At 55.9% G+C, this 17299-nt stretch overlaps 6 protein-coding genes across 6 annotated transcripts in view; all 6 read right to left on the reverse strand.

Annotated features, from left to right (window-relative positions):
• Positions 1 to 2167: 2167 nt before the first annotated feature.
• Positions 2168 to 3559, reverse strand: LDBPK_362790 (dihydrolipoamide acetyltransferase precursor, putative; the record flags this gene model as incomplete). Its single annotated transcript, XM_003865346.1, has 1 exon — positions 2168 to 3559. The coding sequence occupies one exon, from the start codon at positions 3557 to 3559 to the stop codon at positions 2168 to 2170; it is 1392 nt and encodes a 463-aa protein (XP_003865394.1).
• A 935-nt stretch (positions 3560 to 4494) lies between these two features.
• Positions 4495 to 5595, reverse strand: LDBPK_362800 (hypothetical protein, conserved; the record flags this gene model as incomplete). The annotated part of the gene is made up of 1 exon (XM_003865347.1): positions 4495 to 5595. The coding sequence occupies one exon, from the start codon at positions 5593 to 5595 to the stop codon at positions 4495 to 4497; it is 1101 nt and encodes a 366-aa protein (XP_003865395.1).
• Positions 5596 to 6354: 759 nt separating this feature from the next.
• Positions 6355 to 9372, reverse strand: LDBPK_362810 (hypothetical protein, conserved; the record flags this gene model as incomplete). The annotated part of the gene is made up of 1 exon (XM_003865348.1): positions 6355 to 9372. The coding sequence occupies one exon, from the start codon at positions 9370 to 9372 to the stop codon at positions 6355 to 6357; it is 3018 nt and encodes a 1005-aa protein (XP_003865396.1).
• An 840-nt stretch (positions 9373 to 10212) lies between these two features.
• On the reverse strand, positions 10213 to 11184 carry LDBPK_362820 (hypothetical protein, conserved; the record flags this gene model as incomplete). Its single annotated transcript, XM_003865349.1, has 1 exon — positions 10213 to 11184. The coding sequence occupies one exon, from the start codon at positions 11182 to 11184 to the stop codon at positions 10213 to 10215; it is 972 nt and encodes a 323-aa protein (XP_003865397.1).
• Positions 11185 to 11762: 578 nt separating this feature from the next.
• LDBPK_362830 (hypothetical protein, conserved) lies at positions 11763 to 12782 on the reverse strand (the record flags this gene model as incomplete). The annotated part of the gene is made up of 1 exon (XM_003865350.1): positions 11763 to 12782. The coding sequence occupies one exon, from the start codon at positions 12780 to 12782 to the stop codon at positions 11763 to 11765; it is 1020 nt and encodes a 339-aa protein (XP_003865398.1).
• Positions 12783 to 13701: 919 nt separating this feature from the next.
• Positions 13702 to 17299, reverse strand: part of LDBPK_362840 (hypothetical protein, conserved) — a gene marked incomplete at both ends in the record, with an annotated part of 4314 nt that continues 716 nt past the window's right edge. The window contains one exon of the mRNA XM_003865351.1: positions 13702 to 17299. This exon is cut by the window's right edge and continues 716 nt beyond it. Within this exon, the coding sequence (XP_003865399.1) occupies positions 13702 to 17299 (3598 nt within the window).

Raw genomic sequence — 17299 nt, forward strand, 5'->3', positions numbered from 1 at the left:
GTCTGATTTTGCAGACTCTCCGGCGTACAACTCGGCGGTGTATCGCGCTGCCCGTCGTTCGGTGAAGGCAAAGAGAGAAGAGCCTTCTATATTGCACACTAGTGCCTAAGTGCCTTGGTAGAATGGCAAACTAAAGAATAGAAGACAAAAGATGTCAGCGTGAAAGAGCGAATGTGCGCGTCGACAGTGGAGGGCGTGTGTCCGGTACAAAAAAAAATGCAAAAAAAGTGGTTCAGCCCCGTGTGCACCGCCACGGTCTCCGCTTTCATTCTTCGTTTTCTTTGTTGTGTTTGCGCGAAGGGTAAGAATCAGGCACCGAGAGGCTTTTGTGGCATCGCTGGAGTTGAAGAACTTTTCACTCATCAAACAGCGCTGCGAAATGAAGGCAATGCAGCCTCACCCCGCTGCGGACGTGTATGAGAAAACGGTCTCTAGAATAAGTGCTCCCTTCCCTAAGCCGATAGTTTTCATCGAATCATGCATCCTCCCTCGTGCACGACTCCTACGCATACACGCATTCCTCTCACTCATTCCATTGACCGTTAACCGTTCGAGCTTGCGTGTCACCGTGTCGCGGCAGTGCACGCTGAACCAATGATCTGACTTTTGTTGTTGCACGCTTAGCTCCGTCCCACAATCCCCTCGGCATCAGCATACAGGCATCCTCTACCGAAGTGCGGACACACAACGACACACGCACACCTATAGGGGAAAGAACAAATAACAAAAGAAAAGAGAAGGAAAGCCAAACCCTCTCCTCCCTTCAGATCAGCACTGCACCCGTCTCGAGCGCCAGCTTCGTTGTGGTCATCGCATGCTTCTCTCTCTACCCCTTGTATTTGTGTCCGTGTGCACTTTTCGAGAGGGCGGGCTGTGTCTGGGGAGAAGAGTTGGGCACAACTGCAAAAGCACCTTCTTTGTGTGTATGAGTGCGTTGAAGTAGAGAGAAAGCGCTAGGCGAAGATGTTTGAATATAAAGTAACACAAACAAATATTATATATATATATATATAAACAGACCACTACTAAAACAAAGTGAGAAGATGCGTTATGCCTGTGTTCATCCCGTCTGTCCGTGCGTGTGTGTCTGCTTGTTTAGTTGTTGTTCTTGGTGCGAACTGTGTGTGTGTGTGTGTGTGCATGTACAGGGATGCAATCATCGGTGAGACTGGATGCATGTGGTCTGCCAGGGAAGGGGAAGAATCTATCGTTCGATTATTCACCTTTTTTTTCGTTGCGGTTCTGTTGTGCTTCTTCTCACAGCCTTTGTTGTTGTTGCTGTTTTCGAATGCTCGAATGCGCGCGCCGACAACCTGCAATGCTTCTATGGAAGAGAATCTCGGCTCACAAAACAGACAGACAATCGCAACGGTGGGATGACGACCACTACTCAAGCACAGCCGTCTCGGCTTCGAGACTCTTTAGCATCAACGCCTTCGCCTAGACGCATACATGCGTACACTTGGAGTCCCTCATCTCGTCCTTTCCACCAAGGCTTTTGTGTGTTTGACGCAGCGCTGCTCCACGAGCGATGTGTGCACTTCCCTCCCCCCCCACGCGCCGAGAGAGAGGAAGAAGCAGGATATTCTCTACAACATAGCAGCGCCAGTGGAGACATCGAGAATGGGCGAGACCGGGAAGACGACGCTACGCAGCTGCAAGCGCGCAAGGCATGATAAAAACGAACAAACCAACAAAAAAAAAAGATGATAAAAACAGAAACGCTTTTAATACTCAACGACATGAAAACGAGGGAGGGATAACGAACAAAAACACAACGGGAGGGGAGAGAACGAAGTCTTTTGAAGTCGGTAGGTCTCCCCTCGCAGAGAATTCCCTCGATCTCCCACTTGCTCCCTCCCTACCCCTTCCTCCCTCCCTCCCTCCCTCCAGCACCACCTACAGACGGAGAAGATGAAAACGAGGGGGAGAGGAGGTGAAGATCACCCTTCACTTCGTCTCCTTTGCCTGTCCTTGCACTGAACGCATCTCCTTCTGTCTGCCATTTACACACAGGAGCACAGACACCCAGACAAACACCTCCTTTCCACATCAAAGCCCATTAGGGAGACTGGTCAAAGAAAACAACAGTGGTCGAGATAGGCGGTGGAGGCATCACACCGCCCAAATTCCATCATGGCTACATCTACCAGCTGGGCGTCTGCTCCTACAGCAGAAGTGACAGCGGGTTCTCCATGGCGTCATGGAAGTGCTGGAACCACTTGGCGCCGAGCGCGCCATCGACGATGCGGTGGTCAAAGGACGCCGAAAAGTTCACGACGTTCTCTACTCTGCCGGTCATCTCGAACTCGCCCGTCTCCTCGCTCTTTACAATCTCAGCGCGCGGCTTGGCGGAGCCGACGGCGAGAATCATCGCCTGCGGGGGATTGATGATGGCTGTGAAGCCGGGGATGCCCGTGGCACCGAGGTTCGACACGGAGCACGTGCCACCCTGGAACTCACTGGGCTGCAGCGTACCGTCGCGCGCCTTCTTCGCTAGAGCCTTTGTCTCTTTCGATATTTCTACGAGACCCTTCGCCTGCGCGTTGCGGATGATCGGGGTAATGAGGCCAGTCGGCGTGGCCACAGCCACCGAGACGTCAACGGTGGCGTACTGGCGGATGAAGTCGCCCTGCCAGGAGGAGTTCACCTCCGGCACCAGAATGTTGGCGCGCGCAACAGCCTTGACGATGTAGTCGTTCACGGTGATCTTGTACTCGCCATTACCTTTCGCGTTCAGCTGCTTGATGAGGGCCAGCATGTTGTCGACGCGGCAGTCGTCGAAGAGGTAGTAGTGCGGAATTTCCAGGTTCTTGGACTGGTGCAGGCGCTTCGCGATGACAGATCGCATCGTCGTCACCGGAATGTCGATGAAGTTGGGGTTCGCTGGAGGCGTTCCCTTGGCTGCCGCGGGCTTCGCGGGGGCAGCCAGTGCCGCAGCAGCAGCAGTCTTGGCAGGTGCAGCCACCTCTGCAGCCGAGCTGGCAGTGCCGCTTGCCACGGCAGCCGCCACGTCCTTGGACGTGATGCGACCCACACCACCACCGGTGCCCTTGATGCCGCTCAATGACACGTTCTTCTCCGCAGCCATCTTGCGAGCGTACGGCGATGCCTTCACGCGGTCACCAGACACCGCCACAGGGGCGGCAGCCACAGGGGTTGCAGCGGCAGGGGCAGCAGGAGCCTCCTCGGCAGCCGCAGCTGGCGCCTCCTCGGCCTCAGGCTTCCAGTTCTTGACCTCGTCGGAGTGGACACCCTCCTTCTCGTCGACGATGAGGCACACTGTCTGACCCACGGCCGTCTCCTCGCCAGCAGAGGTGATGACGCGGGCGAAGAAGCCCTCTTCAGTTGCGTTATCGTACGACACGATAGCCTTATCGGTCTCGACGTTGCAGAAGGTGTCGCCGGGGCGAATGACGTCACCCGGCTGCTTGCACCACTCCGTGATCTTGCCCTTCTCCATAGTGGGGGAGAGCGCGGGCATGGGAATCGGGGTGATGGTGAGGAAGCGAAGGGCAGCTGGCGTGGCCAGCTTCGAGACGGCACGGCGGCGGAGCATGGCGAACAGACGCGTCTGTGGTGTGAGCGATAGTACTAGTAGTAGAGGGGGTCAAGGAGTCTGTGGAGCGCCTTTCTTATTTTCTTTCTTGAATTAACGGGAAGAAAGGAAGAGTCGCCAACACGTCGTGCTCCGGTCTCTCCTTTCGAGCTATGATGCGCTAAGGATTACAAAGTCGTCGAAGTGAGGGCCTCGTTCAGCTTTTTTCTCTCCTGTTTATCAAAGGGCGTAACTGGAGACACACATGTGCCAGCAAGATGGCGAGCATGAGAAATACAAGCAGTTGCAGAGGAGCAACCAGAGAGAGAGAGGGGGGAGATGGAAGAGGGAAGAGAGGTGTGAAGTGGCGGGAGAGCAGAGGCACGAGGCAACAAGCAGAGGGAGAGACTGAGAGTGCATGGGTGGCAAACCCGCCAAATTTGAACCATGACACGTGGGCAAAGTCAAGTCAACCGGAAACCCTCTTTCTGCAGAGGCAGGCCCCCGTTACGAATTGTAAACAGCTGATTCATTTTTCTCTTTTCGCTTGCCCTTATCAATATTCGCGGATGCTCGAGGTCGCACCGCTTACAGACGAGGTGCAACGCTGCAGAGAGACGAAGAGCACGCGTCTGTGACTCCCGGCGAGCGCGCCAAGAGCACGGTAGGGTGCATCGACTTGACAGTGGCTCAAGAAGTGTGCCTAGAGTCAGCACTGGGAAAGTGATACGTGCAGAGAACATGGAAAACGGATGCTGAGACGCACCCGTCGCATCAGAGCCAACAAAGAGATCCGAAGAGAGAAGGAAAACGATAGAGCAACGAACAAAAAAAGCTACAGAGCAGCTGTATGCCTTACAGACCCGGTGGCGCGGCAAAGATCCGGCCCAGCAGTGTGCGCACACTGTAGCCTCCATGGATCTCCGTTTCGCCTGACTCCCTCCCATGCAACGTCTTCACAGCTCCAGGTCCACGACACTCGGAGGGAGCAGCACATTCTGGCCAAAGCGGCCAACCATCATGGCGGCGTTAATGCACGGAAGGAACGGGATTTCATCCAGCCTCGCCACCCCCTCCGGCTGGCCGCCTCCACCTCGTGTCGCCACGCGAAATGACTTCCTGACAAGTTCAGGCACTGGCAGCCGATGCATGCCATGTGCACCGTGAAGATGTCCACAAAGAAGCACGCGGCGCGGCGCCACCTGTTGAGTATACGTGCAAATTGGCTGCTCCTCAACGCTGTGGTGAGCTCTGGGAATGTCTGGACTTTGGTGAACTACCAAGACATCGACAGAACCACCTGGTGTGGCACCTTCGAACCGCGCGCGAAGAGGCTGCTCCGATGAGCATCGAGAAGCAGTGGACACGGCTCCTGGCCCATCATCTTGCCGCGCCGAGGCGAACATGAAAGGCTTCCACGCCTTTTTGTCCTGAAATGCTGTATTGGGGCTCCAGCGAGAGTTGGAGATGGAGCGTGGTGAACCGTAGAAGCGCACACCGACAGGCTCCACCACCACACTGTCCTCGCACAAATACACAGCAGGTTCAAAGAGTCGGCGAACATCTTCTGTAGACATTGCAGCAATGGCCTTGTCATGATTGCCCGCAATGATCAACTTCACCGGGTGCGGGTGCAACGCGCTATCCGTGAACCAGGCAGAAAAATCGGTCAGCATCGCTTTGACGTCCCGCACAAAGTTCAAGCCTTCCTGGATGTCGCCGCAGTGCACCAGCACGTCGCCGTTTGGAACACTCATCTCTCGATGCCGCTCGTGGGTGTCGCTGATAATGACTAGACGCAAGGATGAGACCGGCTTGGGTGGCAGCTCAGCGATGTCATACACCAACGGTTTGTGCAGTGAGTAGGTGGACGGGAGCTCAACCTCGCCGCTCCGCACGGGAGGAGAAGGGTCCACCTCGTAGAGTGACGAGTGCAACACTGTCGGGGCCATCGATGAAGTCACGGAGGTGCGTGTCGATGGAAGCAGCCCCGTATGGCGGACGAGCCTCGGCAGGTAGCCATAATACTCGCATAGCGCTGCAGCACCCACAGGCATGGCGACGCAGAAAACACACACGAAGTGAACACTACTGTAGGAGAGCTGGTCCAAGCCATACGCCTCGCTTAGGTAGAAATCAACCTCTACTGCCAAGAGGATGGATGAAAATGGCGGCGCGCAGGTGATAGGGCGGCGGCCTCAGCGACGCTGGGCGCGGGCACGGCAACGCTCAGCCCTTTCTATCTCGTACGCACGCACATGGGAGGGGCATGGAAAGAGAAAAAAATGACCAGAGCGATAGATGGAGAGGAATGGAAAGGTTCTGGTTTGGAGAGTGCAACGCGTAACGCGGCTGCACGCAGCGCGAGGAGGACAATTTCAAAAGCCATCGAGTACTTTTCATCCAGCTTCTTCGCCAAAGCAGAGAAAAAGGGGGAAAACTAACGCACATGGTACAGAACATCTGCGAGGCAGGAGGTGGAGAGGTCGCTAAGGAGGGGATGATGTACAGCAACAGCACGACCTCAGCCGACGCGTCTGCATAGAGCAGCGTGTCTTACACGTGCATGTGACAGCACCCCGCTCTTCCCGCCAAGCCCCTAGAACCTACCCCATCTGTTTCCATCACACCTCTCCTCCTCCACCCCGATTTCGCCACACAAGTCCCTCTCTCCCTCGCCGCCTCAACGCCGTGCCTTTGGTAACACACTCGCACACACACACAAGCATCTCAAATGCGCACGCTCACAATTCAGAGACGCCGGGGTATCATAACACACACACACACTTCGACCTTCGCTGCTGAAAAGTCCAGTCTCAGACTCGCCCGGACGCCCCGGCGTCCGCCTTTGCTATGTTGATCAAGAACTCCTTCACCTTCCGGCGCTGCCCAGCAAAGTTGCCCACGATTAGGAGGTGTGCGTTCAGCGTCTCCTGCTGCTCCTGTGAAATCCCGGCCATGGTCAAGGATGGCGTGAGATTGGGAAAGAGCCTCACGTAGGGCTCGCTGATCGCGTACGCCACGTTTTCACGTTCGCACGGCGTCAGCTCGCCGTCCGGTGTCAGGGTCACGTACGAGACGAGCCGCGAGTATACTACCACGCGCACCTCCGACAAGGCTGCCTCCACCTCCGGTAGAACTGCGGTGTCGGTGGTGAGGTTGACAATGGAAATGAGAAAGCTCTGCGCTGTACGGTTGTCGGCGCCGCTTTCAAAGATGCTCATCGCCACCTCTGCCGTTGCGAGGAAAAGCGCCTTGTCGCGCTTCCACAAGTGGCTGTCCAGCACGTGACTCCGTATAAACTTGGTCACGTCTTTTGCGTAGTAGAGCCATTGCTTTGACTCCACTACATCATCACGGGTATTGCGCGCGTTTGCCTCCGCCGTCCGCTGCCGACGCACCTGCTCCTTGCGCTGAGCGAAAAATCGGTGGAGAAGTTGGAAAATGTAGATGAGCAACGTCGGGTGCTCCTTGCCAATCGGCAGCAAGCACTTCTCCGTGAGAGAGCGAGTAACATGCGTGGGTATCTGAGCGCTGGTTGTGAGGGCAGTGATGACCTCACCAAACCGTTCCGCTGGCAAAATGGGGCTCAGTTCTCCAAAGACTTGGTATAGAGCAATACGAATGTTCATCAGCGTGGCGCGAGCTCCACGCACTGTGTTGACCAAGTGCGCATCACTCTTGCGTGTCTTACCGGGCAGAAACAGATCTCTCTCCCCCGGTTCCTGCTCGAGAATGCTGCGGTACTCGGGAGGCAGATCGCTCGGCTGCATGCTGTGGATGCTCAAGAGCAGCTGCCCGATCAGTGGAAACAGTTGCGTTGCCTTCTCTATCACGTATGGTGTCATCTGGCAACGCCGGAAGACGGCGGCAATCGTGTTCAAGCATCCCTGCAGCACGCCCCTCGCGTCCTTGTCGTCTGGCGTACCCGCGCACATTATGTTATTGAAGGCGTTTTGGTCTTTCAGAGCTGGAGAGGTGGCCAGCATGTTCACAAGCGGGTTCACAATTGTCTGCAAGTACGCGTCGGACTCGTGCGCCGGCAGAACAGCCGTTAGTGCGATAAGGGCCTCGTACAGGAGTGAGCGCTCCATCCCATTCGCGCGCATCAGCATCGGCTCCAGCTGTTTGATCAGAGAAGGCGTCCGTGGTAAAAAGCGGCGGCTGTGCTCGACACACATTTGCACCAGTAAGGTGTGAGCCCGGCGCCGTGCAGCCGAGACGTCGATGTCGTCGGTGTACCGACTACTCTCGTCGTTGATGCAGTTCAGAAGGATATTGATGGTCCCCTCCCATACATTCATGACATCGCCGTCGCGCACCTTCCAGAAGTAAGAGATCATGTTAAAGTACACAGGTCTGAGCACCGCGTCAGAGGGCTCGTGGGCCAGCAAAGTCGACACGCACGCGTTGACGCTCACAGTCGAGTACTCGAAAGCGGCCGAGAGGTACTCCATCATGAACTGGGTGGCCTCCCAGCAGACGAACGTTAGGCTGCTCTGCCGTACGAAGCGGCTGCGGGTGCGCGGGTCTCCGGGGGTGCCTCGAGGGTCAGGAAGGTCGCCCAAGAGGCTCAGCAGATACTGGTTCGTGCGCTCCGGGTACATGCGAGCTAGCTGAGTCAAGATCTTGCTTGCACCTCGCCGGAAGTCAGCAAAGACCTCCTCAAACAGCTGCTCGAATCCAAACTGCTCTCGAGAGAGCTCTTGCCCTTCCGGGTTCGTGCCTTGCACAGGGTGACATAAGTTCTTGGGGAGCAACAGACGCAGCCCGTTGTAGATTTCGATCGCGTCCACATGGCGAAACGTCTCCTCTCCCATGCGCTCCATCAGCTGCACAGCCTCCTGCCCGAACAGGATGCTCGGTACGGAAAAGACTGACATGATGCTCTGCACCAGTAGCACCCCCTCCAGCTGTACAAAGTCCTTGGGAAGCTCCAACGCCAAGTTGAGAATTTCATCCAGTGCGGCAATGTCACCACTAGCAACCAGTGCGGGTATCTTCCGCAGCACAATGCTGAGCAGAACGCGCAGGATGGCCGCTTTGCTGACATCGCCGGCTGAGTAGCAGCGCAGTAGGCTGGTGGCGCAGGTTAGCACCGGGCGCTGCGCCGGCACCCATCGCAGCAGTACCTCCATTGTTGCTGCCAGGTTATTCTCTTGCCACGCAGAGAACGGTAGTTGAGGCGCGAGGGTGCCAATCACCTTGAACGCAGCCTCGACGCACGGCTCTAAGTCCGGCGCCAGTGCCGTGGACTGCTCGCCGCCGGAGGTCACGTAGTATGTGTAGAGACTCATGGTAGCGGCATTCAGTAGCTGGCTTCCCTGCTTGGTCACACTGCGCTTCAGCTTCCCGATAGACTCGCGCGGCACACGATCGAAATCAGGGTCGACCAGCGCCACTGTCATCTCGCTCAGAAGCAGCATCCGACGCGGTTGCGACTCGATCCCTGTACACAGGGACCCCAGTACTTGGCCTATCACCGCGTCATCCGAGTAGATTACGCACTCGATAAGAAGCTCCATCAAGTCCGCCCGCAGCAAAGGCCCTAAGGTCGGCTCGTTGCAGTACCAAGAGAGTAAATCCATCAGAGGCAGTTGTGCGGGTTGTAGCACGCGAGCGTGCAGGGCATGGCGCAGCAGAACCGCACCGTACGCCTGAACTGCCACACCTTCGTTGGACGTCTTAAGAAGTTCAATACCGATCCGTACCGCGTCTGCAGCCTGCAGAGCCTTCTCCCACTGCAGCAGTTGGAGAGTGCAGCCTTTTCGATGGTCGTTGTTGGTGCTCGCGTACACCTCACGCAGTAAATTGATAGCATCCCCTAGTGACATGTTGAGTAAGGAATAGACTGTTGTGCGGAAATCAGAAACACAATGTGGTGATTATGCGCGGAAAGGATTATTATGCTGTTGCTGCTGTTTTTCTTTTTTTTCGCAGCACAGGTGTGGCCTTCCTGCATAGTTTCACCACCTCTTCGACGCGGCCCTCTTCGAGCACGTGCGGGTACTCAGGCACAAACCACGGGAGTTCTCTTACCTTCTACGTTCAGCCTTCAGAAAAAGAGAGATGTGTGGCTAAGAAACGGGCTTCTGCCAAACAGAACTACTTGGGTTTCTGTGGTTGCTTGAGTGGCACATGCGACCAACGATTTGTCTTCCTAAGGAAAAGCCCCACACAAAGAGCGCCGCAGACGAGAAATTAAACAGTAAGGAAAGACCGGCTCACGTGGGTGGAAGAGCTGGCAACGCAAAGAGCACAAGAGGGGTGAACAAGCCGGCACGGGATAAGTGAAAAGCAACATCAGACAACAGGCACGAGAAACACAGAGCAGGTGCGGCACTCTCGACAGAATTTGCAACGCTCCTTGGGTGTGGTAAAGCACAGCAAAAGGTCAGCTGAATCCTCATTTTGAACTAATCTTTTTATCACGGCTTCGATCATTCCTTTTTGTTTCTCCTCCCTCTTTCTTTTGTTTTTCTTTACGTTTCGCAGAAGTTTGTTTGTTTTTTGTTGAACGTGAGGCGCAGCACGAGCATCGGGGTGTGCGCACCTACCTGCCTGAAGGTGTGATGACTGCTGCATTGCATAGCTACGAAGTCAGGAAAAGCATGGCGAGCTCAAATGCGATGAGGCGCGTCAGCAATGGTGCCATGTTTACTTCTGCTTCCGCCTCAGTGATGTCTCTGTGACGGGTGGCACGATGACTTTTCAGCGGGTGCCAATGAAAGGGCGCTTGTGGCATTTGCGTCTCCGAATACACAGCACTTACGCACCGAGCTCCCAGGCTTCATCACCCAGTCTAAGCGGCGGCAACGGCCCCAGTCGGTTGGACCCACCACAGTCGTCTGTCCGTCCAAAGACCAGCGGGACAGGTCAGACAAGGTGAAGCTGCATTGAAAAAAGGTTGCACCCGCTGCGTCCCAGTCGGACAAGTCAGCCCGGTGAAACATGCAATGAGAAAAATGCGCGCGGCGCGCTGTCGCTGCCGACGCGTCGGTAGACAAGAACGTACAAGAGTGAAACTGAGCACCTGCCATATTTGCCTTCCGCAAATCACACAAGTTGAACGTGCAGTGCGCAAAGTAGGTTCCAAGAAGAACGGCCTCGGAAAGATCGCTGCGATTGAAGCTAGCACACAAACGCGTGCCGGAGAGGTCGATCCTGTGCAAGTCGCGACCCTCAAGCACAGCACCGATCTCTCTCCGCGGACGCCACGCGGCTGCAGAGCTCAATGAAAAAGGAGACTTTTTGGTGGTCATAGATGAATCTGCTTCCACAACCGGGAGGGATGAAGGATCAGGCTGTGTGGGCTCGATTTCTACAGCATTAAGAACACAATCGCGCAGAAGGTGCCGCGCGCAGTCTACCGCAGCTTCCGAGGTCGACCCCGGCTCCGGCGTCGAGTACCCCGAGGAAACAGATGACGCAGATCCAGCGGTGGAAGTTTCTGCCAGCCTTGATGAGCGAAGCAGGAAGAGCGCTTCGAGAATCTGGCCCAAGGCTTCTGCGTTGACGCGGCGGCTCATGGCAGCACAATCGCGTCGTTCGTATAGTAGTGCTGCCACTTTATTCGGCAATGTTGAGAGATGATGATGAGATAGTAGAAAGCAAAAAAAAAGTAGGCATGAAGTTGCGCCTCTCATCTGTGCGTGCACAGTTCCTCTGTTTCGGCTGCACGAAAGTCCACAGCCAGCACGCTGAGCTCCAAAAATATGGTACGCAACCACGTAGAGGTGCACAGGTGCCCCTCCTCGTCATTACACATGCACCAACAAAACTAAGAGAGCAATAAAAGCAAACTAATCCGACACCGGAGCGATACCTAGTGGGAAATGCCTACTGGAACGCAAAGACGAGAAGGGGCATGCATACGCTGCTGCGCTTCTGCTTTCTTCTTTTTTTTCTTTCGAACTTCTGAGAGTGCAAGTGCACTCGTCATCCAAGTGAAAGTATACAGTTTCAATACACGGCCACGGGAAGAGGGCGGTGTTTCCGCAGCAGCCGACCGTGGCTTGCTGAACAAGAAGTACGCCACTCAGACCTGTACATGCTGCAGTGAGTTCTCGCGCGCGAGGAAAACGAAGGCCGTGAAGCCTTGGCGATGAACAGCACGTTTTGCGCGAAAGCGAGCGATCTGTGGATGGAGCAGAAAGAAGGACGCACCGTGCACGGGCAGCAGTGCGTGTGACTCTCTTGCGTCTATAATTTCGGTCTCTCCCCTTTACATTCTCCACCGTGTCGTTGATGACTTCGATAGGTGGCGGAACGGTACTGGCGGACTGCTGTCGATTGAGCGAGCGCTTTTCGGATCTGCACGCACCACAAAAGGGCCTGATGCGCTCGGTGGGACCGCAGAAGATACTGGGGCACGCGAACCTGAGTGGCGATCATACTCGCAGTACCCCGGGGAAAAGCAGGGATGATAAAAGCTCCCTTTGGCATCAATGTGGTGCACCGGGCAGACGCCGTGGCCGTGCAAGTTGCTCAGAGTGGAGCTATCCATGTAGCCCGGTGTCACAGAGCGGTGCCGTGAATGGCTCTCACGGCTAAGGATTTCTGCAATCGCCTCCACATCCGCGTCCTGATTCTCTTCGGAGCCGTGAAGTACATGCACTGCCTCTCGGTTCAACGCGCACATGCCCCGCACAAACGCCTCCTTGAGCTTTTCATTCAAGCTGGCATCCTTTGCTCTCTCCTCCTCCAATTGCCTCTGGTACCCCTCAATCTGCCCAAGTAGCTCCTGCTCGCGGCAGTCGCGTTTGTGCACCTCCTTTGCCTCAAGCCGCTTATGGCGAAGAGCTGCCGCAAACAGGCGCCACTGCATGTACGCGTGAAATAAGTTAAGCCGCCCAATGTGGGCGTGAGCCTCCTCGGCGAGTCGGCGACGCTCCCGACGAACATCAGCACAGCGCCTCCATGTGTGAAAGAGGCGCTCGAGGTGAAGGTTCGCGTGCATCTGCTGCAATTCCACTGCGGCCTGCAGCACTTGCGCCTTCTTCTTGTGATGACGTTCCTCTTCCGCTGCTTTCGCCGCTTCAGCGTCCGCAATCCTTCGCTCCAGGTGTTCACGCACCGCATCCAGCTCTTGCTTGGCATCATCGCGCACCTGCTGTGTTCGCCGCCGAAGGTACTCCTCTATCATAACCGAAATATGGTCATTCATGCGAGCGCAAGCGCCGCCAACGTTCTCGGCCACCTCAGCCACAAAGCTCGCATCGGTCTCTGCCTTTACAAGCGGCATTCTGCAGTGCGCGATGATGCTGAGGCAGACAAGCTATCCTTACAAAGGAAAAAAATAAGATGCACCCCGTTTTACAGAATTCGCCAATAAAACGTCACGAAGGCAGCGAAGACGCCGAAGGGCAACAGGAACAGCAAGAACGTTTTGCCTGAATTTGTGTGTGCGTGTGTGTTTTCTTTCTCTCACTCAACGGGCGAGGGATTCTGGCCTGCACTTCGAAAAAAAAAAGTGCCTTCAGAAAAGAAAGAAAGCCTGCCGATACCCCCTTCTGCCCCTATGCCTCTGCATGCTCACGCTGAACACAAAACCACCTCGCAAAGAGAGCTGGTGTGTAACGGATGCTGGAAACAGAGGGTTGTAGAACTGTTGAAGAATGGCACAATTCAACACACGTTGCAGAGGTGCCTATCGAGTTCCTGAGTAAAGCGGCTCAGTGAGAATGCAGGCAGAATGTGCGCACCCACGCAAACATCAAAGAGAAAGAGGATGAAGATAAGGGCGAGAAGTGGAAGGTGAGCCCTCCGCCTACCTGCCTCAGGTCACGAAAGAAAAAAACGGAAAAACTGTGCACCGTTTGTCTGCATCTCCAGTGTCCGGCAGATCCTGGTTGCGCTCTCTTGTGCGGCGGTAAATCCAGTCGACATCTGCGGAATCCGATCTTCTTTTTTTTCTTGCGTCTTGAAATGAAACGATAGCTGCGAAGCACGATGCCTTAAGACGGTAATGAAGCGGCATCTGCTTCAAGGAGGAACACTACAAAAGAGTCAAAAGCGCCTCACAAAAAAAGCCAAACACTGCCTGTAGGGATCCGCATGTCACACACGCCGCCTGTGCGCCACAACAATGCCTGCTGTTTTGAAGCAAGTGGTGGAAAAGAGTGTTGTGCAAGGAAGAGGGATACGGACGCACACATACGTGCTTACTTTTCGGCAAACATTTCTTTCGTGGTCAAGCTCGGTTGAGCGTCGAGGTGTGTGTCATCGAGGCCACCCTCCTTCTCCTGCATCTTCGCCGCCTGCTGAGGGTCTAGTGTCACCCCGTTGACGCGCAGTTCCTCCTGCATTTTGCGCAACTCCGTGTACTCCTTCGCCGCCATCTGCGTTCGCAGCAGCGGGTTGCGCGTGATTTTTTCGTGCAGCACGGCTTCCTTGTAGAGCAGTGCCGTTCCGTATGTGTACGCTTGCTGCGCAGGGTTCTCGAGGTGCGCTTCGAGGGCGTTGATAGTGCGATCAAGCTCCCTGCGGTCGATCAAATGCGCCATCTTCTCGCGCACTTTGGTCAGCTCCTCCATCAAGACAAGCTTCTGCGATTGGTCGCCAGACAGCAAAATCTGGCACAGGCGCCGCAGAGCATCGTTGATGAGGCGGTGGCCTCGCACGCGCGACGCCAACGCGCACTGGGTGTAGATGTACACATAAGCCGGTTCATACATGTCCCACATCCGTTGTACCTCGTCTCGGTCCTTGGGATGCACGCGAAAGGCAAAGTACATGTGAGTCCAGAAGAGGAAAGGATCAGAGCCTTCGTACTCCTTGGAGCGCCACTTGAGTATTTTGCGCCGGAACACCGTCTCTGCGACTGCATTCAGTGTGTTGTAATACGGCACCAGTTCTGGCGTCACAGCGCCGCCGCGAGCTCGCTTCTCCATATCTTTCATCAAAAGCTCGTTGGAAGGCTGCCACTTCAGACGTCGGTGCACCTCCTTTGTGATAGCCTCGCCGTAGGCAGGCAGGTTTGCATGTACGACAGCGAGCCGGTACGGTAGCTCGCTGAACGGCTCGACCCAGTGACGCGGCTCACCTTGCGCAAAGAGCTTGTCCACCACCGTCCCCACATCCTGCAGGTGTTGCAGCACGTCATCACCAGGCTTGTAGACACGAAGCATGTATTTTGCCTCTGTGAGTAGGGGCGCCTTCCACGACGCGGGCAGCCGCTCGCGCGCTGTGCGCACCGCCAAATGATACAAGTTCAGGCATTTGTCGCGGTAGGACCGGCTGGTCTGGAAGCGGCCCTGCCGCTGCATGAACTCCGAGTGCTCCCAGTACAAGTCCCCCATGTAGCGCAGCCACAGATGCTCTGCGGTTTCCTGAGTGAGAGGTGCGCCTTCCAAGAATACGCGCGCGCGCTCAGGGAACGGGTGGATGGATGGGTGCGTCTTCTTGTTGACATTTTCCAAGCAGCGGTCAGAGATGTCCATCGCGAGGGTTAGACGACCTCGGCGTTCGTTGAACCACATGTACTCTGTTTCATCTGTCATGGGGTACCAGCGCTTACTGCTGCCGGAGTGCCACAACGCTTCGGCCTTGTCGAGATGCCCGGAGATTTCCGCAAAGAGAGCATTCTCTCCATCGAGGAATTCCTTCTCATCATACTCGTAAGGCGGATCTGAGTCGGGTACTGGAATCTGCACAATATCCTTGCCAGCCTTCGCATAGTTGGAGAACAGCTCGATCGAATCCTCGTAAAGCTCCTCGGCGCGGGAGCGAAAGCGGCTGTCAGCGAAGTCGAGGAACATGCTATGGAACTTCTTGCCTGTGTAGAACGCCAACGCACCGCGACACCACTGGTAAAACGCCTCCACCGCCGCGTCGCGGGACGCGTCGCTGATACCTTCAACGCGGGAGGGGCACCTGATGCAGGCATCGTTCAGGTGACGGTGGAGAAACTCTTTGTGTGTCTCCAGCTGCTCGGCGCTATGGAACTCTGTGATCATGAACTCGCCCAGCTCATTCTTGATCCACTTCATGAAGGGCTGGGAAATGGGCTCATACTTACGGTCGCGCACCATGACCGCATAGCGCTGCACCGGGTTCTTGCGAATCGTCTCAAGCTCGAGGGAGGTCATCTCTTGGACAAAATTCATGAAGTTCCTCCCAAGAAGCTTGCTCTTCGCCGATGCGCGTCGAAGAATCTCGTCCGCCTCTGCCTTGACGACGTTCGCCTCGGTGGTTCGATTTCCCTTGAACTTGTAAAAGTCGGCGAGAAAGTGCTTCGTGTGGGCCTCGAAGACGAGGCGAAACACCTCGTCCTGCTCCTTGGGCACCTCTGGATGATCGCCAACGCGCCCTTCGCGGAAGCGCTCCATTGTGTCGTACAGCATCTTCTCGCACTTGTCCTCGCTCGCCACCTGAGTAAGGTTCCCGAATTCGGTCAGAGCCTGCTGAAATGCGTCGCGATAAGCCCGCCATGTCTTCTCGAGATCCTCCTTGTTGAACTCGACTGCGTCCACTGCATCGACACCACGGTACGGATCCACAATGGAGTCCGTCTCCCACGGCAAGTTGGGCAGCAGAATATCAGAGTCATACGACAGCTTCGACTTGCGCAGCCGCTCCTGGCGCTCGAGCCGCTGGCGCTCCGACCTCTTCATCGGCTTGCCGTCCTTGCCCACAAGCTTCTTCTCCTTTGCCTCAGCGGCTGCCTCAAGTGAGTCGTTCTTTGAAACCTCGCGAAACAGCGGCAGTGGCTTATACCCGACTACCAGCTCCGGCAAAGACTTGAGCTTGTGCATCTTCACTTCGTCAAAAGCAGACGGTCCGGAAGGGGCGTCGTCCAGCGTCACCCGCTCATCGTCGCGCAGCGGCGGCGGAACGTAATACTCCTTTTCAGGCTGTTTTTCCTCCAAGGGATCGTGCACCATACCATACTGCCGAATCATGGGCTCTGTCTCGACGAGAGTCTCGCGATACCACTTCGGCATCTCATTCAGCTCTCTGGATTGCGGAACACGGAAGAGCTCGTTTGGCACATCTGGTTCCGCGTTTTTCGGTCTCTCAGCGACCTGGATAAACCCCGCCGGCGTAGACGCGCCAACAGCTCCTGAGTCCGACTCGGTCGTCGTCACAGACGCTTTGATCTGGGTCTGAGAAACTGCTGGCTGCCCTTTCGCTGTCTCCTCAAGAAGCGGAGACTCGATTTTCTCCATCATCTCTCCGTCGGTCAGGGCGCCAGCCGTCTTGCCGGCTTCCAGCGGCGGTCGCTCCGCCTCCAGCTCCTTGATTTTTCGAATATTCGCCTCGACCTGCGCACGCAGCATCGGACGGTCGCCGTATTGCTTCGATGTGTTGTGGTGCGCCTTCATCATTGCTACTGCTGGGTCGTAGCCAGCTAGCCGCGTGGCCTCCGCCCCTTGCTCCAGCATCTCATACTGAATGTTTGCCTGGGTTGCGATAGCGGCGCCCTGCTCCACAGTAATGCCGGTCGGCAGTGGCTCCATGTCCGCCTTGGGGAAGCCAGATATCGGATCTATCTGTGCGGGGTTCAGCTCTCTCTTCCCTGCCGTGAGGGCCTGATGCGCCCCGTACGCCTGGAGCTTTATCTTTGTCTTGGCCACTTCGAGAGGATCTGCAGTACCAGAGAGCGCCTGGTATGTCTGGTCTGGGTCAAGATCAACGACGCCAGAGAGAATGCCGTGGTACACGTCGCCCATTTCAGACTGACGCTGCTCCTCTTCTTTCAACAGTGTCCGGTCCGTTTGCAAGCTTTGGTGAACAGCTTTGCGCTCCTCGCCCTCGATG

Source organism: Leishmania donovani, chromosome 36 (assembly GCF_000227135.1).
Source record: "Leishmania donovani BPK282A1 complete genome, chromosome 36".
NCBI lineage: Eukaryota > Euglenozoa > Kinetoplastea > Trypanosomatida > Trypanosomatidae > Leishmania > Leishmania donovani.